Below are 24,913 nucleotides of genomic sequence, written 5' to 3' on the forward strand. Positions count from 1 at the left end.
TTGGGATCAGGAGCAGGAAGGCTCCAGTGGTGACAGCGCAGGTAGCAGAGACGCAAGCACCTCCAGGCTCCGTGTGCCACACCGCACAACCCAGCACACCATTGAGGTGCTCCCTCCAGCGGGGGCCTGCAGGCGGCCCGAGGGTCGCTCCCTGCGGCGCGGCCCCGCCGCCAGCCGGGACAGGGCCGCAGCGGGCCCGGCCCGGCTGCAGAGGCGAGCCCGGGCCCCTGACGGGCCCTCCCGACGGAGCGCCGGGCTCCCGCCCGGAGAGGAAGGGAAAGGGGATAGCACAACGCCCTTGGGCTGCAGGGAGGCGCAGCAGCTGAGACCAGCTGCCCTTCTGTGGTGAGGAGGGTGAGTAGCGAGCAAAGTGGGAGGGGATTGGAAGTGAGGTTCTGACAGGGATTGGTACCTCCGATCCCTTATGTGCTTCTATAGCAACTGGAGCCATGTGATGGTGCAGCATAAATATGGGGCTACGACCCTGAAATGATGGCCAGGCTATGGGGCTGCACTGCATGGTCAGCGCAGGTGTGTGTCACGAACCTCTGAGAGATGATTTTGTACATGGATATACAGGTCCATGCATGTTACTGTATTTATGGGTACTTGAGTGTACACAGACTTAAAAAAATATAAAGAACACAAACTGTAAAACTAATGCTGGTAGTTAGCCCTGTTACTCCTTCCTTGGAAGCCAATAATGGCTGTAGTTATTGGCTGTGTCTTTTCACTTGAACATTTATAGTTAATTCCTGGTAGCATCTCAGATTCTCCAGGCATGGAAGACTGACTTCCTGTTAACTTCCTGTTGTCAATTAAAGTTACTTCTCAGGACGATTTGGATGAATTGTGAATAAAAATACCTCTTGTCAACAGATGAGTGCCACATCAACCACAAGCTGTGCCTTGCCACTACCGCTTGGGCCCGAGCAAGAGGAGCAAGAGAGCTCGGAGACACATATGTCTGTTCTGTGGTATGCAGGGCAGCTGGCAATTACTTACTATGATACAGAAGATTGCTCAGTCTACTTCATGCCTGACATACCTGATAATGAAGACCTCAAGCTACTGCAAAAAGTGATTGGGGAACTTAACCCTCAATGCATAGTGACCAGTGCAAAACAGGACCAGAATATTGCCAAATTCCTGACCAACCTAAAAGCAACTGCTGGTGATAAAGACATAGGAAAACCAGAAATTGTCCTGTTTCCCAACATAGATTTTGGTCTGGAAGTCAGCAAGCAACGGATCCTGTCTAGGCCATTTCCATTTATCCCATCTCATATGACTGCTACAGAGAAAATTCTCTATTTGTCCTCAATCATCCCTTTTGAGAGTCCACTCATGATACGAGCCTTGGGGGGCCTCCTTAAGTTTCTAGACAGAAGAAGGGTTGGAGTTGAACTCGAAGACAGCAGTATAGCAGTTCCTATTTTGGCCTTTAAAAAATTTGTGCTGTCAGATACTGTGAATCTGGACCAAGACACTTACTGTGTCCTGCAGATATTTAAAAGTGATATCCATCCTTCTGTGTACAAGCTATCCAGTGGACTAAAAGAAGGATTTAGCTTATTTGGAATTTTAAACCGTTGCAGATGCAAATGGGGAGAAAAACTGCTGAGGTTGTGGCTCACACGACCTACCCAGAACATGACAGAGCTGAACAAACGGCTGGATGTTATCAACTTCTTCCTGCTAGCTCAGAATCATGAAACAGTCCTCACTCTTCAAAACTGCCTCAAGAATATTAAAAATGTGCCTCTTATTTTAAAGAGAATGACTCTTTCCAACACAAAAGTTAGTGACTGGCAAGCACTGTATAAGACAGCATACAATGCAGTGTGCCTTAGAGACACGTGTCGTTCTCTGCCCAACACTATTGAACTTTTTCAGACTATTTCACGTGTCTTCACTGATGATCTGCACTACATTGCTAACCTGATCAGCAAAGTGGTAGACTTTGAAGGCAGCCTCTCAGAGAACCGCTTCACTGTTAGACCCAATGTAGATGCCACAATTGATGAGAAGAAACGAAAGCTGATGGGACTGCCAGACTTCCTTACAGAAGTGGCACAAAAAGAACTGGAGACTTTGGACAATCACATTCCCTCCTGTTCTGTGATCTACATTCCTTTGATTGGGTTCCTTCTCTCCATTCCACGCCTACCAAATATGGTGGATAAGACTGACTTTGAAATTGAAGGCTTGGACTTCATGTTCTTGTCAGATGATAAACTGCACTACAGAAGTGCCCGGACCAAGGAGCTAGACAGCCTGCTGGGTGATTTGCACAGTGAGATCAGAGACCAGGAAACACTCATCATGCATCAGCTGCAGATAAGGATCTTGGAGAAGTCTGAAGTACTTAACAGTGTGATTGAGTACACTGCACACCTGGATGTGCTGCTAGCCTTGGCAGCGATGGCCCGGGAGAACGCCTATTGCCGACCTCGCTTTACTCACCGCCACGGCTTCCACATCAAGGACGGAAGGCATCCACTCATGGAACTATGTGCAAAGACTTTTGTGGCCAATCCTGTGGACAGCGGCGAGGCTACCAGACGAATAAAGATCATCACAGGGCCCAACTCTTCTGGAAAGAGTGTTTACTTAAAACAAGTAGGTCTTATAGTGTTCATGGCTCTAATTGGCAGTTATGTCCCTGCAGCAGAGGCAGAGATTGGAGTAATTGATGGGATTTACACAAGAATCCACAGTAGGGAATCAGTTTCTGTAGGGCTCTCCACGTTCATGATTGATCTTAACCAGGTTGCCAAGGCTGTAAACAATGCCACGGAGAGGTCCCTGGTACTTATTGATGAGTTTGGTAAAGGCACCAACACACTGGATGGCCTGTCCCTTCTGGCTGCTGTCCTGAGGTACTGGATCAGACAAGGAACACAGTGTCCACAGGTCTTTGTCTCCACTAATTTTCACAGTTTAATGCAGCTAGAACTCCTGCCTGACACACCTCTTCTGGAGTACCTGACCATGGAGACCCATCAGGATGGAGAGGAATTGATATTTTTCTATCAGATCAAACAGGGCATGTCCACCATTAGTCATGCTGCCAATATTGCTGCATTAGCAGGAATGCCAGCCAAAATTATTGAAAGAGGAGTGGAAGTATCAGAACTGATTCGCAATGGAAAACCTATCAAATGTCTTGATAATCCTTCAAAATGTGATAGGATGGAAAAATGCAAGTCTGTTGTGGAAAAGTTTCTTTGCATAGACCTTGACGATCCCCAAGTGGACTTGGAAGAGTTCATGTCTAAAGAGGTGTTGCCTTCTGCAGCCTCAGTCCTGTAGCAAGGGTATGTGTAAATACATTGACTGCATCATATCTACCATGGACAGTCTTTAAACAGAACTTAACAGAACGATCACTATGACATGACACCTCACAGGACATTTAGCTTGCAACAAACTGTCATGTCCTTCCTTCTTCTTCTTGTTTAAACCAAGTACTTACATATCCCTGCAATATGGTGTATCATATGAGTGTATGAAGAGGAAGAATTTTTAAGAACCTCTTCCAGGTGTTGGGTCACTCATTTTGTGCATTTTCTGTCCCTGTTGCTGGAACCTCAGATTAAAAAATATACTGCAGAAAAATCACAACACATTTCTACTAGTCTTAGAAGACTATTAAAGGAACATGTTTATTGTTTCATATTGTGCCAAAGTGATGGTTTCAGCCATTTTAGGATCAGCATAAAAGATTCCAAATAAATACACAGCTCAGACTCTTGTACTAACAATTAACAGTTGTCAGAATAAAAACCACTAACATAGAGACTGCCAGAAGTAGCAATGCAGAGGGATTTAATGGCTCTGTGGCTTTTCTTATACCAGCTTTTCTGTCCAAATGCCAGAGATCCCAGGGGTTAGATATAAAAAGAATGCTGGTGGTCAGATTCAGTGGGGACTGATAAATGGAAGTACCTTAGTTTTACTGAGAACTGTTCTCTTCTTTAAGGTCCTGTATGATACAGTTGTATCATGCATTCTATGTGTCTGTGCCACATGGGTATAAATAAAGGCAAAATTACAAATCTAGGAATGTAAGAGAGAAATTCACATTTTCTATTCTATTTTCAATTATTAACATTTGAGGATTAATACCACAAAGGGAGGATTCCCTTTCACTTCTCTTGTCATGCAGAGGATCATTACTGAACATAGTATTTTATGTATGCATATGCAAGAAAAATTCATTAACAAATTAATGATGCAAGAGCCATATCTAAACACTATCAAAGCAATAATCTTTCCTGCAGCCAGGCAAGTGCCTGATATTCCTCATGTAAATAAGACAGAGGAGACATTAGATAGCTTATTGTCTGCCAAAACTTGCTCTAACCACTTACATTATGGCAAATAAAAGACATACTACATCTCTCATCTATGTCATTTCAAGAAGCCAAAAATATGAATGTCACATAAACTGAGAGAAAATTTAGATTAAAAAAAATTAAATCCCTTAGTAATTATCAGTAGTGAACATGTTATCTGGTATATCTGGCTGAAGATAGCAAAAAGATGAATATCAGCATACATCAAAAAGAGGTATAATTGGAGACACTGCTTTGGGTTTGTTTCAGTGTGGAATTTCCTCCTTGATGATAATGGAAACTATTATTATTACCAAATAAGTACCTTATGCTATTTCTGTATGAAACTGGAAAGTGACAGAAGTTTAACATAATTTGCATTTAAAAATACAGTAATAAATTACTGAATAGTGCATTTCATGCCATTTCCAGTGCAATCATAACAATACTGTCTGCATAATATCTGGTATCATGATGTCACCATTGAAGTGAATGGCAACACTGCATCAGGCCTTGAACAGGCCCCTGCAATACTCAGAAGTGTTGCTAATACAAATATTTTTCTCAATAAAATATTCTTTTACTATCTATACATGCAGCATCTTAAAGATACACTGTACAAAAGAATATAATATACAAAAGATTCATGATTTATCATTTTGGCATTTCTTGTTGTCAACCGCTGTCTAGGCTAGGCATATACTCTGCACTAATTAAGTAGATTCCATCAGAGCAATTTAGCTGTCAGTCATCTTCTACTTATGAAATTCATTTCACAGCATTTGCAGTTCTGGCAGTACTAGGTATCAAAGGACCTTCAAACATCATACAGCATTTATGAAGTGTCTCACAACACACCCTGAAAGAAACAGGAATGTGGACAAATGGAAAACACAGGGCTTGTGACTGACTGGTGGCAACTTAGGAGGTGAGTGAGGGAAGCAGGAACAGAAACATTATTTTCAAATGCAAAACTCCAGTTGCTTCTTTTGTTGTGCTTCATTAGGTTCTTTGCACAGAAAGTAATGATGATAACCCAGGATTCTTCTCATTCAAATAATTCTGGAAATAGCTGAACATGTGCAAGTAAATTATATCCCTTTGTCTCCTTCCACAAGGACATCTAGGAGCACATTATTGGGGAAGTGTTCAGTGGCACATCTGATCTGAGAAATGCCCAACTAAGCATGAAGAATGAGTTGGTCCCACTTCTGAGTAGGTAAATAAGTCCTTTAATTTGAGAAGCTGAAGGGGGTACAGTAAACCAGATAGCTCTTTTCTAATCCACTTAATTTCACACTGTCATCCTTTATTAATATCTGTTTCCATGTTTTTTAGATTTATCATTATGTGTATGTATTAATTATGTGTCTTCAAAGTGAAAACCTTATTTCTTGAGATCTTTACTAACTCTGAATTCTCAAACTCTTTGCTTTGTAAATATAATTTTTAACTTTGGGAAAGGTGAAATCTCTACAGAATATATGCATTTCAAAATTACTTCAATTATATTAAGGTTTAAAAAACAGATTTTTTTTCCCCTAAAATATAACTTCGGTGGAATTTAGATGTCATTGAGAGGAGGGTGACTTAACAGAATATTGTTTCAAATAAGGAAGCTTACATTAAAAAAATAAATTAATATACTTATATAAAGATATGGCTGAGAACAATACTCAACCACTTCAGTACTATTTGCTCTTTTATAAGTTTGCTCATGTAACCTTCATCCACTTCTCTTTTCTTGCTTTTCATATTGTTGTATGATCTGAAAATGCAATTAGACATTGTATTAAAATGTACTGCCAAATAATTACTCCTTTTATGATACATGTTTTTATTTACTGTTTTCTGTAAGTGCATGAAACTATCTAACTAAATGCAAGAACACAATGAAAGAAAAAATTAGAGTAAAGACTGATGCTTATGCCTCACACTGAATTGACAGAAAAATGTACAGATTTTTGATACATAATATTTTCCTATGCAGTAGATCATATGCATTATCCAGCATTATGGAGGGCTCAGGAAGATGATTTGGAATGACATTGACCTGGTTCTGTCAGCAGCAGTGAATATCAGAATAGAAAGGATACATCCTGGCTAATATTTCATGGAAGGTAGATAAATGTAAATGAAACAACCAACCAGCCAAAAAACAGTAAAAATACAGAATAGCAAAAATCCCACCCTGATTGTCTCAGATGTTTTAACCAGTTAAATCACTGAAGAGCTGATATTCTAGAAGATCTGTGGATTTTTTAAAATTAGCATTTTAAAACCCAACTATCATTTCAAGGAAAAGCTTCAGTGAGTTTACAAATTTAATATCTATACCACCTGCATCCTGTGGCTAAGTCTTTATTTCTATTTTAGAACAAGTATGCACACCCTCATATTTTCTTGATGTATCTCAAATCTCACTACCTTCTTTCTACTGATTTCAAAATACTACTTAATTAAAACATGCACCTTCAGCATTTTTAGAGCTATTTCTAACTAAAATTTAAAGCTTGATTATTAACTTTAACCCACTATTGAGGAAAAATCAACTTAAAAGATTAGTTTTATGTACTTTAGTTCTTATTTAAAATATTTTTTCTGAAAAATATTTTCCTAGTCAATGTTAAAAAATCACATAAAACATTCTACACAATGTCAGAAAAAAATGTATGGATGTATATCTTGTGTTAAATAATACAGTACTACAGTTAAATTAGTATGAAATTTAAAAAAAGGTACACTAGTATTGCTTCTATATATTTTAATCACAGTTATATCCTATTTTCATGTATTTGTGTATTTTGTCAAAAAAAAACCCCTAATAGGCAAGAAATAACTGCCTGCAAGAGAGAATATAGAAGATATATTAACTTATATATATTTATTAATATAGTTTTTCCTCATTACTCTGAAATTCACCAAAGCATATTCGGTAGGGAACTAACAGTCTGTCCACTATGCATAATCCAAACAGAAATTCTACTGTTTGTTTGCTCATTTTCTCCTATACAGTAGCAAAATTCAGCAAACAAACTGCATGCATACAATCTACCACTTAATGAGAGTTCTGCAACTCTGAACAAGTACTTTTAACCTTTGGTCTTGCCTAATTTCCCAATAGAAAACAGACCATGATATTACTGCACTGAGAATATCAAGAGTGGTAAATTACAGTACAGGACTGTTTAAATGGTAGATACACTAATTATTTCTTTAAAAGCCAAGTGTTAAAGTCTTACCTCTTCAGCTGGTTCAAAGTAGCAAATATGATGCTACAGCATAAACAACACTGTCCATCTCCAAATTAAACTTTCTAGATTGCTGCTGAGCTATGTGAAATGTGAGCTCACCTGTTTACGTAGCTCTGTTGATTTTGACAATTTCATGAAGGTCAGATGTGGTTTAAAACCTCTTTCTTCTCCTGCCATGATCCCCTTTTCTTGAAATATCTTCTTCATAGTCTCTGACAGGAGGAGAAAATTGCATAAATACAAAGATATTACATAAAGTAATGCTTAAAATGTGCTTTCAAATGTAATTTTAGTCATAGGTGCTTCACATGAAAGAAACAAGATGATGAGTACTAAAAGGCAGGGAGATTTCTACTTAATTTCAAGGGTACATATTATTCCTTCAGAGGTATATACTATTTCCTGTGAAAATTGATATAATATTTCATGTGAAATATTTGCAGTTAATATCAGTTAAATAATGGCATTTAGAAAGCTGTTCATGCTGTCTGATTTTGCTATCAAAATCAAGACTCAACATTAGCACTGTTCAGGAGTCACTCTCACTAGAAGTGTGGGAATCTTCAGGAAAACTCTGTAACAGAATTCTCAATTCAAAAACAGTATTCTGTGGTGACTTCTATGTTCTGTATTTGGGTAATCTCCCACTCAGACCAAAGGAAATTTGGAAGTGAAAGCTCTAAGTTTTGACACTGGAGTAACACGCCAGCATTAGAGAACATATTAGGTGTGCTGATGATTTTTGCTTGGGTTTTAAAGCTTCACTGTTGCCTTCTGAGCTAATTTCCTACTTTTAATGTACTTTTTCCTACTTTTATCTGTTTATAGTCCAGGCCAAAACAACTCGACAACACTGACCTAGTTTACTATTTTGCAACTTATCTGCGCAATGTAATGTTTAATTTCTTGGAAATAAATTTCAGTGTAACTTTTGAATTATGTTCTATGGGTTTTTGTTAAATTAAATACTTTCAACTTTTGAATTGTGTTCTATGGGGTTTTTTTTAGATTAAATACTTTCAATGTGAAAAATTTCTGTTTGAAAAAAGGTTTAGATAAAATTTAAAAAAACTGTGATAAAAATAATACTGGCAAATAGAGTATTTCTATTGCTGAAAAACAGAAAAATTGCTGAAAAAAAATTGCTGAAAAACAGAAAAACCTTAAGCTTTTGTTTTTTTTTTGCAAGTACAACTTCCAATTTTTCACTAGGTGTAGGTCTAGCTCACTCACACAATCAAACTAAATTCAAAATGGGGGGAAAATTATCAATCCTATAATCCTATCACATAAATTTAATCAGCCCTTAACAAAACAATGCATGTTCATTTAAATATATTATTTTTTTGCTTGATAGTTCAACAGTCTTCTTTGTGGCACCTGGAAGAAACAGCATCACATCAGGAAGCAAATAACAGAAGTACAGCTGACCTACTTGTATTATTTTAAATTTTGTCTGTGGGAGACATTTCTAAATTTACACTGAATCCCCACTAAGCTCTCTGGCTCCTGTATCTAATCTCTAAACAGCACCATTTGGGGACCCACTGACACTGATGTTCCAGCAAAGGGTAAATCTTATTGGACCCAGGTTTACATTACCATGTGATGTTCTGACTTCATCTTGTGCATAGCAGTTTTTTTTTTCCCCTCTGAAAACTCCAATTTTTTTCTGCCATCACATCTTAGGCCATGCAGTCTTATCTGACACTCTGCAACTAGGATCTGTGCTGATGAAGAATTGCACCTCTCCAGGTGTCCCCTCCTAACTCCGGGAAGAGCTTAGTATCAGAGCAGAGGCTTGCCAATGTGCCTCTGATCACGGGACTGTGAACTCAGGGATCTCAGCAGGACAGACTGATCACACAGTGCTGTGACTGTGTGGGAATTGGGCAGGACAGCTGGGCACCTGCACTTTACCCTGCTGAACAGAACCACTGGCCTGCCTGTCTTCGTTTTGTGCGAAATAGCTTTGTTCGATATCTGGTCGATTTATCTTTCCAAAATCCTTTCATATCTGGCAATTCCAATCAAGAAAAAACAATGAAAACCTGGGTCAGAAGAGAAAAGCATGGAGAGAGAGACTGCAGTTTTAAACATAACAGTTTTACTTGTGTGTAGGTGTGTGTCTACACATGTTCTCAGGGGCATCAGACTTTGCACACAGCTTTGTCACGGCACAGACATATTAAACATCACAGGCTCAAGACATTGGGCTTGCTGGGACTAAAGATAACCCCAGAAAGTGTGACATTTTACTGGTTAAGGTAACTTATGAACATAATTAACTCCGTGTTTCCTTCTTCAAAAATAATGAAAATAGAATGAAATCTGACTAAGTGGAGGGGAAAAAAAGAAATAAAGAGAAATGTTTTCCTGAGAGCACAGGAAGGTTACAAGATAATGTAATGCTATTAATATCCGTGAAATTCTTTGAAGAAGTGGCTACAAGAAGGGATTTAACAGAAACTGGAAAGGACACATGGATGCTGTGGGCAAGGGAAAGTTCTAGGCTTATGAGACAGCATAAAAGTCGATCTGTTGACTGGCAAATGCACAAAAGTTAAAGTTTATGATGGGAATTACTTTAGCTGAAAGAAATTAGAGGCCAGTGATGAGAAAAATAGACAATGCCCAGGGGTTTTGACAAATGAGTATCCTCCATCTTTCCTCCAGACATTATCATTACTACTTAGAGTGAAAAATCAAACAAAATCTATGTTTTCCTTTATTAGCCTCAGGCTGACTGATGTTTGCAGCTTCAAAGTATACCCTAGAAATGTTAAAGCTATTTTTACAAGCACAATGACTTCCTGGAACAAATTTTTGGACAGCTTTCAGACTGCCTTTCATGCAGTTTGAAGTACTCTGTAATATCATTTCGTACCTCATTTTTATAATGTCAAAATTACTGAATGTCATCTGCCTCTTACACTGGATGCAGCTGAATCCATTAGATAACTCTTTCCCTATAATTAGAATGGAAATGTGATATATGAAGCTTACTCAGAACCACTTTACATGGGAAAAGCTCAAAAATCCAACAGCTAGATCAATACAGACCAATTCATAGTAAAATTGCTTATTGAGCCATATTCCATAATACAAATGGCCATCTTCTTTCCAAAGACTTCATTAGATAGAGAAACCTGCTACATATGTATACTTCCAGACTATTAATTTCTTCTTGTCTCAAAACCATGTTCCTTCAATTAAAAGGTTTATAATTTAGCGGTATTCTGTCTTTTTACTGATTTTTTTTTGACTTTACACTTGGAAATGAAGAAAAGTTGAGCGTAGATAACTTACCATTAGAACTATCATGTTAAGCCATGCTAAAATTATTAAGTTCTTAGGGTTTTTTAAGAGATGGGCCAAAAGATAAGCCAGTCAAGCCAGTTTCCCAGTAGTTCGTCCACTGCTCCTTGGTTGTGTATTAGTTAGACTTTTTTACAGTGAGCTGTCACTGTCCCAGACCACTGCCATGTATCAGCGAGCTATATTGTTATTTCAAGCACTCATCAGGAGTATGTGTGGGTTGTTCTGTTTCTCTCCATCACCACACACATACACATAAGAAAGATGAGCTTGTTCATAAAGTGGGATGCATGGAGCAGCTGGGCCTAGCAATCCCCACTTCATACCCATGTCAGTACATAAGCTAAGCCTTACAAGATAGTGACAATGTGAAGGTAAAGTCCTAAACTGAAAAAGAAACATAAGTAGAATGGGTGATAGCACCTTCTTTTAAACCACCATAAGCATATTGCTTCATTTTAGTGAGTTATTTATCAGAGCTATTGTAATTCAGTGTTAGGCAGCACAATATGAAAAACAATGTAGATCAAAATCTAAAAGCATTTGCTGTCCTCGCTTTCAGTATGATTTCAGAGAATCATTTAATCATTTCAGAGAATCATTTCATAATTTCAGAGAATACTTCCAGTCCCACCTAACTAAACAACAGCAATTTGGACTGCCATAATTTTGTTCACTTTGTACAAATCAGTTCTTCTAATGGAAAATTACAATACTTTTGAGTTCCAAATTTTTTCATCATGTGAAATGACCTAAGAACAACTGACAAGAGGCAAAATTCATTTATCACAGCTCCAGCCATCTGTAACTAAAGTGAACTAAATTAACTGAATTAAACTATTTCCCTATGCTGCCTGAAGGGAGGGCAATGCAATTCACCCTCAATTGGATGCTGAATGTGTGGATTCACGATTTTTAAAGAAGCTCATCCTTGATGAGCTTTAAACTATCATCCTTGTCAGAACAGACTGTTTCTCACCAGCCTCATGCCTGCCACTGCTCCCATCTTTTCCACCAGCAGATATATAGCTATACAGTAAACTTCATGGGCAAGTTAAATAGGCTAAAAATTAGCTGGCAAAGGTAAAAATGTTAATTTTATCACAGCTGAATTCTCCATGTGGCTGCACAAAGGAGTCAGATTGCTTTGATATGGTGGCAATGTAAGTTTATGCTCAAGTAAAGCTGTAATGTATCTAGAGAAGAAGATGGGCAGTATGACTCGCTTTCCGTTTCTCTCACTCTCTAGTGTGGACTTCTAGGAAATCAATTTGAAGAGATTAGACTAAATGTCATTTATACACAAGTGAAGTTAAAGAAAATTACTAAGTTAGTTGTACTGCATGTCAGCCTAACTGACAGTAGTACTACAGTGAAGTCCTAACTGTATTAAAGTATTTAAGCCAACAAAACAACATTTCTTAAAATCAGAAGACCAAAAGCAAATGAAACATTTGTATGCATAAACAGAAGAGTAATTTTTCTGTTTGTGAAATACAAGCTCCCTCTCATGGTCAGACCATAACATGCATCATTAATCCATAAAATCAACATCTGCAAATCCTGTAGGTAAAAAACCAGGATTCACTTATTTACTTTTATCAGCTGCAAGCAGCATTTACAATGTAGCTATCAAAATAAAAACCAAGCACTTCATTACTTTTTCCAGATTCACTTAGTATTTGTGCTGGTTTTGGCTGAGTACTTTTCTTCATAGTACCTAGTATAGGGTTATCTTTTGGATTTATGCTGAACAGAGGTTTGATCGTTCAGGGATGTCTTAGTTACTACTGAGTAGCACTTGCACAGAGCCAAAACCTTTCCTGTTTCTCAGCCCACCTCTCCAGCAAGCAGGCTGGAGATGCACAGGAGCTGGGAGGGGACACAGCTGGGACAGCTGACCCCAACTGACCATAGAGATATTCCATACTGTATGGTATCACCCTCAGCATTTATAGTGTTGGGGAAAGAAGAAGGATGGAGGATGGCATTTGTCTTCCCAAGTCACTCTTAGTGATAGAGCCCTGCTGAATCACTGAAGAGCTGAATATGTGCCTGCCCATGGGAAACTGTGAATGAATTCCTTGTTTTGCTCTGCTCGAGTGCATGCTGTTCACTTTCCCTATTAAACTGTCTTTATGTCAACCCACAAGTTTTCTCACTTTTACTCCTCCAACTCTCTCCCCCAAATGGCTGGGGAAGAGTGAGCGAGTGGCTATGCAGGACTGAGCTGTCAGCTGGAACTAAACCACAACAGTCCTTCAAATATTCTGTGGTGCAGCAAAGCAGAAGAAAGTTTTTTAAAATGTCCTGTAATTGTATATGTCATGTAAGCGCACAATTTCTAAAAAGACTTTGACAAACAGTTATTAAAATACTCTTCAAACCTCTGTCAGAACTGTTTAACACTATTCCTGGTAGATAATTAAATTATGCTAATGTCTTTTAATGGATTTTTGGGAAGTAACTGGGAAATCAGAACAAACAGAAGATTCACATTAGCTCTGCTTTTCCTGGACTTCCATCTCTGGCAAACCTACATCTACACTGGTATTAGCAGGCATGCAATGACCACATTCAGATGTTATTATCAAACAATTTCTCTGTATAATTTACAGAACAAAATGGTTTCCTATAATTTAGAAGCTAATTTAACTTCATCTATTTTCTATTGATTATGTTTTCAATATTTCTCCTTTATTCATGTACAACACAAAATAACAACATGAAATCAAAATTCACATTAGAACATAGCAGAAGCCATACATAATCTTGAAGTAGCAAAACAGTGATTCCTTAATAAATTCATCTGAGGTCTTTGTAAAAGGTCAAACCAGCTGCACTTCAGAAATGAAACTAATGAATTGCTAGAGAAAACACAGTATTAATAAAGAACTTTTTCACTTTTTCCCTCTGTACTGGACTGCAAAGAGGTAGTGTGACAGCAGCAGTCCTTGCTGCTCTGCAAAATGGGTTATTGCTCTATTAAAAAATGGTGTGACCTCACATTCCTCAGAACACAAAAGATAATTCATCAATACTGAAAAACTCTTTTAAAGAATCTTTCCAAGGAATAGTTGGAATTGCCAGGATAGTTTTAAAGGACACGAATGAATTACAGACAGTACTGTTCTTTGAGAATTTTTATTAAATATCTGTAAACAACATAGTTTAAGTATAGACTCATAGGCAGATAAAAATAGGACCAAAACAAGGTAGCATGGAGTCTTTACATCCCACTTACAGATTTGCACTATGTTTTTTACATATACTAAATAAAAAGTTATCAGAGAACAGTACTGTCTGTAATTCATTAACATCATTTTGAAATACGCAAATTAGACCAGGAAATTAATTATGTAGCATTTACAGCTGTTTAAGGTAAATTACTATTGACTAAATTAGCACCTAGTTATCTTTGTGCTCCATTCTCATTGAGGTTGTTGAGAAGTCTTTAAAACACTTAAAACTAGATTGACAAGTTGTACCTGCTATTTCCTTAAGCAGTGTTGTATGATCATTTTCTGCCAAATTCACAAATCCAACTTGATTTCTGAAGTGATCAATTCCTTGAAAAGACAAATCCACTCTTTTTCCTTTCAGGAGATCATCTACAAAAACCTTGCTGTCAGAAAGAGCACCAACTGCTCTGTTGAGAGGAAAGAAAAGACCAATGTCAAATGAATTTCTCGTGTTAATATTGCCATTAATCATTACATCAATAAATGTAACAAAGATTTTTTTAGTACCAATTTATTATCTACTGTGGTACTTTTGGACTGGTTTCTAGCAATACAGTTGTTGTTATTATTATTATTATTATTACTACCACCTTTTTATAAAGGTAAAGTGGTTCATACACTGTGCTATAAAACCAAACCAATAATAAAAGCAGATTTAGTAGTGGGTGTAATTCCTCAAAAGAGTTTATCTCAGTCCTCAAGGTATCCAGATACTAACATGACAGTGTCCCTATTACTTTGTGAATCCCATTTAAATAAGATGATTACTCAGAAGCATTTAGTTTTCCACTCTTAAATTAATTTTTTTCCTTTCCTGATATGTCAATTGAACTAAGATTCTTCTTCAGTCCAAGTTACAACAGTGTTAGTTAAATTATAAACAGATGTAACATTACCTATGTAATGATAAAATTACACAGAAATTACAATTAAGCTCATGAAGAACTGTTATTAAAAGAGGTGCAGTCTCAATTTACATTTACTTTCTGTAAGAGCTAAGAGGCGTGCACACTATAACTGCAAAAACAGGGTACAAATCTTTTAATGATCATCTTAATTAGCCACATCAAGTGTATGTACAATTACATGAAATAATTGTTTTGACCTGCACTTAAAGTGATTTAAATTCTAAACAAAAACCACATAAACATTTTTAGTGTTTTCTAAAAGATTTCTCACATCTCACAGTTTTAATTCTATTCAATTAACCTGATTTTAATCTCTTCCCCAAATCAATGCAGACTTTATAAACGCTAGATGGCAGTAATAGGTTAAAAATGCTCAGAAGAGGCATTTTTACTTTTTCTGTTTTAGCTGGATGAAAGCAATCACCGATTTCTACAGTAGGTTAAATAATTTCATCAAAACCTGTACAATTCCAAGAATCTCTACACATTCCCATTGTGTTTAACAAGGTGGACTCCTGATCTGAACTGTGCATTAACTGGAACCTAGGCCAAGTTAAGAAACACATGAATGTTGATTACATGACAGAATATCCTTCACTGATAGAGCCCTCCTGTGGTCTTTTTAGAGGGCTTTAATCTATAAGCTAGAAGTACTTTGGTTCCTTTATAACCATTTTAAACACCAACATTCCTTGTTCCTTGGCGAAGATATTTTACTCTAAGTGTAGTCTCTGTCACTTACCTACCCTCTTATCACTGTTAGACAAGCCTGTTCCTGTGTCTTCCTTATGTGCTGTACTTCAAAATCTTTCAAAAACACCATCTAATACTGGTTCTACCTGTCAGATTACTTAACATGTAAGCAGGCATAGATTTATTTACCAACATGAACCTAAAAATTGGTCCAAAACAAGTACAGATATTTCAAATACATTGAGTCAAATTAAGTTAAAGCTTGCAGAGGGCTTTTAAGTATTGATTCATGAAAGTATTTAAAATCCATCTCTGGATTTTTTACATTTGAAAACTAATCCACAGAAAGTCCATGGAAAGCTCTGTTCCTCAGCTGAACATAGATTTATATTTCCATACTGTAGGGTCTGCTGCAGAACTCACTGACCAGCCCAAGCCAACTCGACAAGTTCCATGAAAGGTCAATCCACACGGTGCAGTGTGCTTTCAGTTTAGCACTGTGGCAGCAAAGATCTACTTCTATTTTTACTTTTATTTATAATTTTGCAAACACTAAAATATGTAGAAAAATAGCTGTCATCTCACTCTAGCTATCTTGCCTTTTGTATTCTATCAACTGCTTCATAACATCTAACAATTGCTTTGTAAGAATAATGCACAAGGACAAACATTTCTACTGAGTCAATAGCTAAAAACACAACAGTGGTTATTCTTGTTATTCCATACCAAATAGTATATACAATGCCAACTAGTAATTATACTCAGTGCAACTAATCCACAGAGATACCCAAAAAGTTTACAAGCACTTTGATCTAAAGTCAAAAAAGGAAATTAAAAAAAAATTAAACAGCATATTCTAAGTGAACACACGCTAGAATTATAGAAGCGGTGCCTGTTTTCTTCCTATATTGTTGCAATGTAAATATTGTAGCACTTAAAATTCACCAAGTTTCTTTTTAGAAATTTCTGAGTTTTAATTTTGATCATTGGCTAGAAAAAGTGATCTCTCAAACAAAGCCAAACTCAATTCCATCAGATCTGTTATTTGTAATGCAAAGGTGAGATTCACAGAGTTTTTGACAGAAAACTAGCAAGAAAAACTTGACACTATAATCTCATAATTAGGCATTTACTGCTAAGGCAGGCATCCTGATTTCTAGCACCTGATCCCATGACTATGCACAGTTAGCATAGGGTAGAACTTCCTGGCTTGAAGGGAGTGCTGTCATGAGTCTTGATTGCTTTCTTTCTTTCTAGTTTCAAAATCTCACATTTTTGATTTCACACAATCCTACAAAAAGAGATGTACAGTGTATTCATGAAGGCTAGACTACAGTCAATCAGTTAGGAAACTCACATGAGAATTGCAGGTCTGGATTCCCTTAGAAAGAGCGGCCTAGAATACAGATCTTCCATTTTCAGGGTGAAAGCTGTATGTACTAAAATACCATACAAAGGGCTTTGTGCTGAATTGAATGTTATGTTTAGCACATTCTTATCACGCATTTGACTTCAAATAGCATTCAACACATTTCATTTCTGTATAGACAGAGGCACTATTGTGCAAACACAGTTGAAAAACTGTAGATATCTAAGTAACTCAATGGATCCAAACCTAAGGATCTGTGAACTCTCAGATGCCCAGTTGACTAGCTGCACTTTGTTTGAGAGATTACTCTCCCCCTACATTACACACAGGTTTGTTTGCCAGCCTGGATCTTGCTTTCTTTCCATTAACCTGGTATCAAAAATTGGTGAAACAAGAAGAAGGTATTTTACTCTTTCAGATCTCCCAGAAGATTAAACAAAAAATATCAGTTATGATTTTTTTTTAATCTCATTAAAAAGAACATGCAATCTAGAATACCTGAGGATAGCTGAGCTAGAAACCTATAGGAGGCATCTGGCCAGGGAAGGGGTGAATCTCTGAGGAAGCTCCTGCTGACTAGAGGACAGTTCTGAGTGCCTGGACTGTAGAGTTCTGCTGGGAGAGGCAGAGAAGAACTCTGTAAGTCACTGCTTCGGTGGCATTCAGACAGTGGAAGCTGAGAAGGGGCTCACAGAGTAGCAGAATATCCTGAATTTGAGAATATTTGTTCTGGTATACAGTTTTGGACTCTTAAAAAATACTCATGAAGAGGTACATGTGCTTTGAGGTACTATCCCATGTTCCTTTTTTTAAAAGTTTGTATTTCAAGCCCTTTAAAAAAATCTCATATAAACAGCTGGTGGTTGTTCTCACCAATTTTCAGGTGCTATCACAGTTTACTCATTAACCAGACACATGGAGAGGGGAGGATTCTACCAGATCGAGTATCCTTTGCTTGCCTTTTTATTCTCTGTCCCTGGCTGTTTCTCTCCCCTTAGATTAGACTGTTGATGCTGACAAATTTGCATCTTCACAGTAGAAGACTGCTAGGAGTATAGAGATCTCAAGGATATAGCATTCAAAAAAAACAAGCATGTAAAAACAAGGCAACTGATTCAGATATACTGATCATTCATTATTTTTATGTGTGTCAAATGCTTTCAGCCAAAATACTTCTACTTATTAGAAGCATGCCCTTAACTACTAAATGGTTCCTACATTCTACCTTGGATTCTCACTTTCTTATGAGCAATCTGCACTTCAGCAGATTTTTAATTCCCTTGTCCCCTATATCAAAACATTGTTTTAAAGTAATTACTTTAGCAAACACGAGATATGTGCATGCAAGTTCAGCACACAGTAAGTAAAATGCAAGGGAAAACCACATATTTTGTTCAGAGCTTATGACTACCATAAGTTATGAAAATAACCCTAGTAAATTAGGGCTGTTTATGGCACAAAAAAGTATCAGTTAACCCTGCTAGTCTCTTTATGAACACATTAAGCAAAAATACTAGTATATACTTTATTTCCACTAAATACCTACATGCTAATTTCTTCTTCACTGGATAAATGCATCACTAACATGGTGACATGCAATGAGCCAGAGCGAACCATTGCTTTGGAAAGCCTTTGATCCTTTTGTATTATTGCATCTTGGACAGCCTGAATACTGCCAGTAATCTGGGAAGAAAGACACAGAAACAACAGTTAGCCACTACAACAATTACTGTATCCCATCATGCAAGTGAACAAGAAAGCACACAAACTAAAAGCAAACGTTTATGTAAAAACCATTCTAGCAGAAGAAAGTTTTATCCTCTGACAAAGCTGTACTAATTGACCTGAATGAACCCAAACGGGATACAAATAGAGTGATTAATAAATCACTGGACAGTCCCCATCATATCTTAATAGGAGCTTCCTTCCATAAGTATTATAAACTCCTGAAGCAGGTTAAGATCATCTAGTTTTACACTGCCAGTAATACCAACAAGAAGTTTCTTCAAGGAATTTCTCTGCTCACTCTGCTAAACATCTGTCTTGCTATGCGCAGGTAAGTGACTGAAAAAAACCTGATCTTTGCAGGACTGGGCACATACAAAACCAGAATATTTAGTAAATAATTTGTAGAGATATCTGATTTGCAATTCCAATTATATAGTCCAATAGACAAATATAATGTATATACTCCCTTCAAATGTATTTAGACAAATTTCCTTGCAACAGGTATAGAGTTCTAACTTCATCAGTCTTTCTCTTTAAAAATACTGGAATTACATTTTTTATTGAAAATTATTTATATGGTTATACATGCTCTATAAATTATATCCAAAATGTTTACTGTGCTAAACATTATGCTAGTTGTATTGTAGCAATTTAAAAAACAAAACACCAAAAACCTGCAATAATTCTTGAGTATGTTAGTGAAAATTAGATCAAGTCAAATAAATCTGATCATCTGACGAAACAAATTACTTCTTAAAGCACAGTGAACAAAGACATTACAGTCAAATCATCTTTGGTGTATAAAGTCTAAAAGAAGCAGGTTCACTTTTTTGTTGTTTACTTATTTGAAATCCAGTAGTGAATACTTCACAAATGTACTGTACAGACTTGACTTTTGTAAGATAAGCACAAGTAGTTTTTGGGTATTAAAAAAGCATTGATGTATTTTGGCAGCTCTGTTAATCATAAAGAACACAAATTTCCTGGGAAAAAAATCCGACAATCTAATGCGACTGTTCAGTATTTTTGTGACTGAATTTCTTGAGATGAGTTTTGCCATGCAGAAATTTTACCCAATAAGCCATAGATATCTAGTAGTGTCATATAAATATAATTAAATTATAACTCAAAGGAACCAATGCTAGTGAGGGTAGGGAGAAGGATGGAAGGTAAAAGCTACTTGCCAGAAAAGGGAATATGGCATTTACAAAAACCACACGTGTCTTAAGTAGCATAGAATATATGAAGAAAATTCCACCAACATTTTATCATAAATCATGTTGTAATAAGACCACCTTTCTTCATATGTCAGAACTGATCTCCTCCTGGATAAATAACATTTTCATTATCTCAGATACAGGAGGAATTTAATCCATATTTAAGCAAAGAACTGGTAAATGTGATTCCCACTAATGACAATGTATTGTCTGAATAATTATTTAAGTTTATAAGCTAAAGCAAAAAAAAAAAAGAAACAAAACTAAAAAAAAAATGTGTCATAGTAATTACAATTTTATTATTTTCAACTATTGCTTCTAAATTTAATTTGCACCTGTGAGCTGGAAAGGAAAAAATATAAATGTAAGTGTACAAGCCGTTCAGAGTACAGAAGACAGATGTGGCACTGTGTTATCAAAGCAGTAAAGACCATCCTAGCTCTGAAAGAGATCAATATTACTCAGCATTTAGTTCAGCAACCAATACCCTACATCCCCATACTCCTATAGTTCCTTCAGTAGTACGTCCACAAAAGTATGCTCCTTCAAGGCTCACTCCTTTATGCAAGCACCAATGACACAAAAACTGTAGGAAATTAATACCTCTGAGATGTCAATTTTTCTGTCCAAAATTGGACAACAGGTTGAAAACCCAAAAAATCCCAATGGACAGGCTCATAGCTGTATAAACTCTATTAGGAAACCAAGCTAAAAACCTAAAAAATAATATGGCTTTGGAATAAGATTAAGTCCAAAGACAGCCAGTTATCAATTCCAGAGAAAAGTTATTGCTGACTCCATCAAGAAAGTATGAAAAATCCTGCCCTTTGGATACAGGTAAAATAAAAAGAAGGCTGAGCACATCCTCTTGTTCTCTCTCTCTCTCTAAATGGCAATGCTCTACACAATCAATATTATTTGGGAAGAAAAAAAAAGTTTTCAAGTAAGTTTTTCTGAATTTCAGAAAGTTGTTTTTCAAAGGTTTTCCCTGAAGTTATGCGATCAAAGTGTAACACAACAGCTGTTAAACAGGCGTGCCATCACAATGCATATCACAATTTCAGATTTGTTCTGTTTTCTCCAATAAATCTAAGGTGCAATTAACATGTGAGAATACTATTCTAATGAAGCAAACTAGAACTCTTCCAATGCTATATAATAAGCTTTGACCCACTGCATAGATGAAAACTTTGAATTGCTATTTAACCTGTTATTTACATTACCTTACGAAGTACTGTTTTACATTTCAACTGCTATCATGCTATTTATTTTTACTTAAGATGTCCTAATGTAATTCAAAATCTTTTTGAAGGCTGATCACACTTAACAATTCCTCCCTCTGAATTTTTTTTAAAAAGTTCTAAAAAAAGGCCTCAACTACTGATTTCAAGATCTCCTCTCCCATTACCTGAAGTACATTATTCTGAGGAGTAATAGAATAACACCATTTTGCTTATTACAAGGATACTACTAGTAAGTAAATGTAAAGCTTTAAAGATTTAACAGATCAATAGCAATTATAGTCAAGACTGGAGAACCCTGAAAGGCTAACCTACCAATGGTAACACATCATGTAAGTCATAACTTAAAAAAAAAAACCAAACAAATAGAAATAGATCATAATCTTTTTAGCTATTTTTACACAAGTAATAATGCAAAGTTCAATATAAATTCAAAATTAATGGAACAACACTTTTAATTTCTAAAGATTCAAAACAATTAAAACGAAAACAAGAAAACTGTTCATTATCCAAGAGGAACAGATGATTAAATGTTTCAGAAATACCCTTTATTGAAAAATTTCCCCTGTGTAAAGCTTAAATTATTACATAAAATACAAATAAAAACACTAATGCTTAAAATACTTCACTGGAATAAAATAAGCTTTTCAAAACATAAAGTTCTCTCATTACCAACTGAAATAATACCAGCAATTACCAGATTCAGTCTGGCTATCAAGAAACCAGGCATCTAAATTTTTCGCTAATATTGCCTATAAAAATTCCAATGTGTATTTTCTACTTTCAGAACAACTTTACCTCTAAGGCAAGTATAAACAAAACTTTCTAGCAAAGTCCTGGAGTTCCCAAATGCTCTGAGATTAAATGTAAAGAGTTGTTTCTTTACCTCTGTAAATGATATGACTAGATAATGACATATAAAAAGCCACGCATACTTAAGACCTCCCCAACCAACCCTTGGGCATAGTAATGATCATCAGCAGGAATTCTCAATTACCAGATTATATAACCCCTACATTATTCTTGCACTTGTTAAATCATGAAATCTATTAAACAGATCTGGAAGAAGAAAAGATATTTTAACATAAGATGTCACCAAAGATATCCTACAATATTTGTAACAGGCTATCCTGGATCTTATAAAACCAGCCTTTACAATCTCTTCTTCACATATTATGTTTTGAAGAATCAAAGACTGCAGTGTCATTTTCAAACCTATTTTAGTCTCATTTTGTATTTTCTTAATCTTATTTTACTTTTTCAGAGAACTGATAATACAGAGTTAAAATTCATATGACATAGTTTCTGATATTAAAAAACCCCACAAACTAAATTTGCAAATGCTTTTAAACTGCTGGGTTCAACTTTTTAAACATAAAGCACCTACTTTCCTTGTTTCAGACACAAAAGATATCAAAGATATACCAGAGACAACCTGCAGCATGTAAGAAATCATTTTCATTTACTGCCTAAATGAGACAACTCATGTAACTGCAAGAAAATACATTTTCTTAAAGAGCTCTTTGCATTTCCTGAATTCATGTGAACAACATCTCACTAAAACAACAGTTGTTTTAATTTTAAATAAGATGAACCATTTCACTGTAAAATGCTAAACTACAAACTGCCAAATTAAAACAGTAATAGATCCAAATACAAATTTTTATCTATAAAGAAATCTAAAAATATTGCTAGAATTTTTCTCACTAAATTTAATAGGAATATCTTCCTCATTCTACGTGAACAACAAAATAGGCAATACTGAACACTGCTGAGGGGAGAGGGGAAATTTCAGCAAGCTTCAGTGAAATCCATAAGACTGACAAACTGAATAAAAATCTAAGTATTTTTCCTCCAGTCTTTTTTAGAAAAGCAATTTTATTCACAAAAAATGTTACATAACACAACATTACTCATTGAATAGACTGCTAATGTTTCTTTAAAAGTACCTGAAAAAAATGTTTGGCACAATATCAAACACTGTTCTTATAAACACATGCAGCTGTTGAAGTAATTCTGGTTATACTATATTAGTATAATAAAGAATATCACCTTTGGATTAGTGATTGGAAGAGAAATGAAATAATTTGGCTGATACTGTTTGTTCTTTTTCTTCTTTCTCTCAATGCCTTCTTCAATTTCCCTTCCAATAGTCCGCTTTCTTTTTTTTTTAATACTTAGTTCAGAAGTCACATGCACTGAAAAAAAAAAAGTCACTTTCAGCATAGAGACATTTGAACAAAGACACTCTTAATATCACACCAACAGGAGCTGGACTTTAGTCAACTGACTGGAGTGTGTCTTCCCACTGACCTGCTCTGCCCATGCTCTGAACTGTCTGACTGGGATCCAACTCTGACCTGAATTAATATAGCCATACAATTAATGTAGGCTGAACTAAGGCCTACACCTCTAAGCAAGGTTTATAAGCTGCTAACACAGACAGACACATGGCTTCCAAACCACTGAATCTCCCTTAGCCAATATATGCAGCAGGACAACAGGCCTGCAAATTGTCCATACTTGAACATGGACATGACTGTAGAGCAGAAGGGCCAATATTAAACTTCAAAAATCCCATGCATTCTCCATTTTGAAATATAAAATGCAGGATTAAATATAGGATTATTAAAGCTAAAAGTTGTACTAGACTAAGACTAACTAACTAATAGTACAGGAACCAAACCCAGCCCAGAAGAAAATATCATCCCAGACAGATTTGCTCTCTACCTCCTCCCTTCCCAGAGATACCTTCTGGTATAGTCAAAGAAATGTGTGTGTCCTCAGTTCTTCCTTTACACATAGTTGTGTTTCTCTTGGCTCATTTCCTTGAGCCTTTGCAGACCCTCTCCCACCACAATGCCTGATACATACCCCCAAGCTGACCAGGCTGCAGACATCCACTGTCCAATTACAAGTGTACTTCCAGCCTCATGCTGGGAATACACATATTAAAGAACAGCTCACAAAACCCATCACCTGAGAAGCTCACATACAGTAATGTGAATTGACATATGAAATTTCTTTATTCTGTGACTCATTGCTCCACAGGATAACAGGAGGGTGAATTCTTAATATGTTCAAGTACTGTAGGACCGAAAAGTAATAAGAGAGGGTCTGGACTGTAACACGTTTGCAGGGAGACTGTTCCATGTGCATGACCCATGTGTCCCTGCCAACAGGTAGGACCAAGAACTGAGTGCATGATGTGTCTATGCTTTCACATTACTTCTGTTTAATGTACTTACTAGCACATTCATCTTCAATATCTGTGTCCACAAATGGCATTTCTGCCATTAGAGAATCTACTGAATCAGCAGCACATGGCTCTTCACTCTGTTCTGTTTTTTCCTTATTCTCTTTAAAGATTTTCTTTTGCTGTATATTTTCCAGCCCATCTGTAATATATTTAAAATAACACACTGGATCTTAGTTTTTGATATAAACAGCTAAGAGACATTATACATAAGCAACATATGAAGTAAACAGTTAATTAATTATCAGCAAATATATATTGACATATAACCCTGCAGGGATCCTGTTCTTCTTCTTTGTCAACAGATCAGTAAAAATACCTCAACATTTTATGTGAAATAGCAAAAA

The 24,913-nt window shown here is 36.3% G+C and overlaps 2 protein-coding genes across 8 annotated transcripts in view; one reads left to right on the forward strand and one right to left on the reverse strand.

Annotated features, from left to right (window-relative positions):
- Positions 1-24,913, reverse strand: part of AKAP7 (A-kinase anchoring protein 7) — an 82,372-nt gene that overhangs the window by 50,739 nt on the left and 6,720 nt on the right. For all 4 annotated transcript variants that reach the window (XM_053936857.1, XM_053936855.1, XM_053936856.1 and 1 more), the window contains exons 2-6: positions 24,559-24,708; positions 23,363-23,508; positions 18,671-18,807; positions 14,401-14,561; positions 7,694-7,806 (exon numbers count right to left, since the gene is read on the reverse strand). In XM_053936857.1, the coding sequence (XP_053792832.1) occupies positions 7,694-7,806; positions 14,401-14,561; positions 18,671-18,807; positions 23,363-23,508; positions 24,559-24,708 (707 nt within the window). The remainder of the gene's footprint in view (positions 1-7,693; positions 7,807-14,400; positions 14,562-18,670; positions 18,808-23,362; positions 23,509-24,558; positions 24,709-24,913) is intronic.
- On the forward strand, positions 144-14,603 carry MSH5 (mutS homolog 5). Of its 4 annotated transcripts, XR_008429684.1 has the most exons (4): positions 144-354; positions 5,120-5,268; positions 5,459-5,559; positions 14,516-14,603. XR_008429684.1 is itself a non-coding variant. In XM_053936854.1 (2 exons), the coding sequence occupies exon 2, from the start codon at positions 880-882 to the stop codon at positions 3,313-3,315; it is 2,436 nt and encodes an 811-aa protein (XP_053792829.1). In that variant the 5' UTR covers positions 144-354; the 3' UTR covers positions 3,316-3,738. The 4 variants fall into 4 exon arrangements, 1 of the variants encoding a protein (XP_053792829.1); XR_008429683.1 differs by lacking the exon at positions 5,120-5,268; XR_008429685.1 differs by lacking the exons at positions 5,120-5,268; positions 14,516-14,603 and adding an exon at positions 6,331-7,670.

The sequence above is a fragment of the Vidua chalybeata genome, chromosome 3 (assembly GCF_026979565.1).
Source record: "Vidua chalybeata isolate OUT-0048 chromosome 3, bVidCha1 merged haplotype, whole genome shotgun sequence".
NCBI classification, from domain to species: domain Eukaryota; kingdom Metazoa; phylum Chordata; class Aves; order Passeriformes; family Viduidae; genus Vidua; species Vidua chalybeata.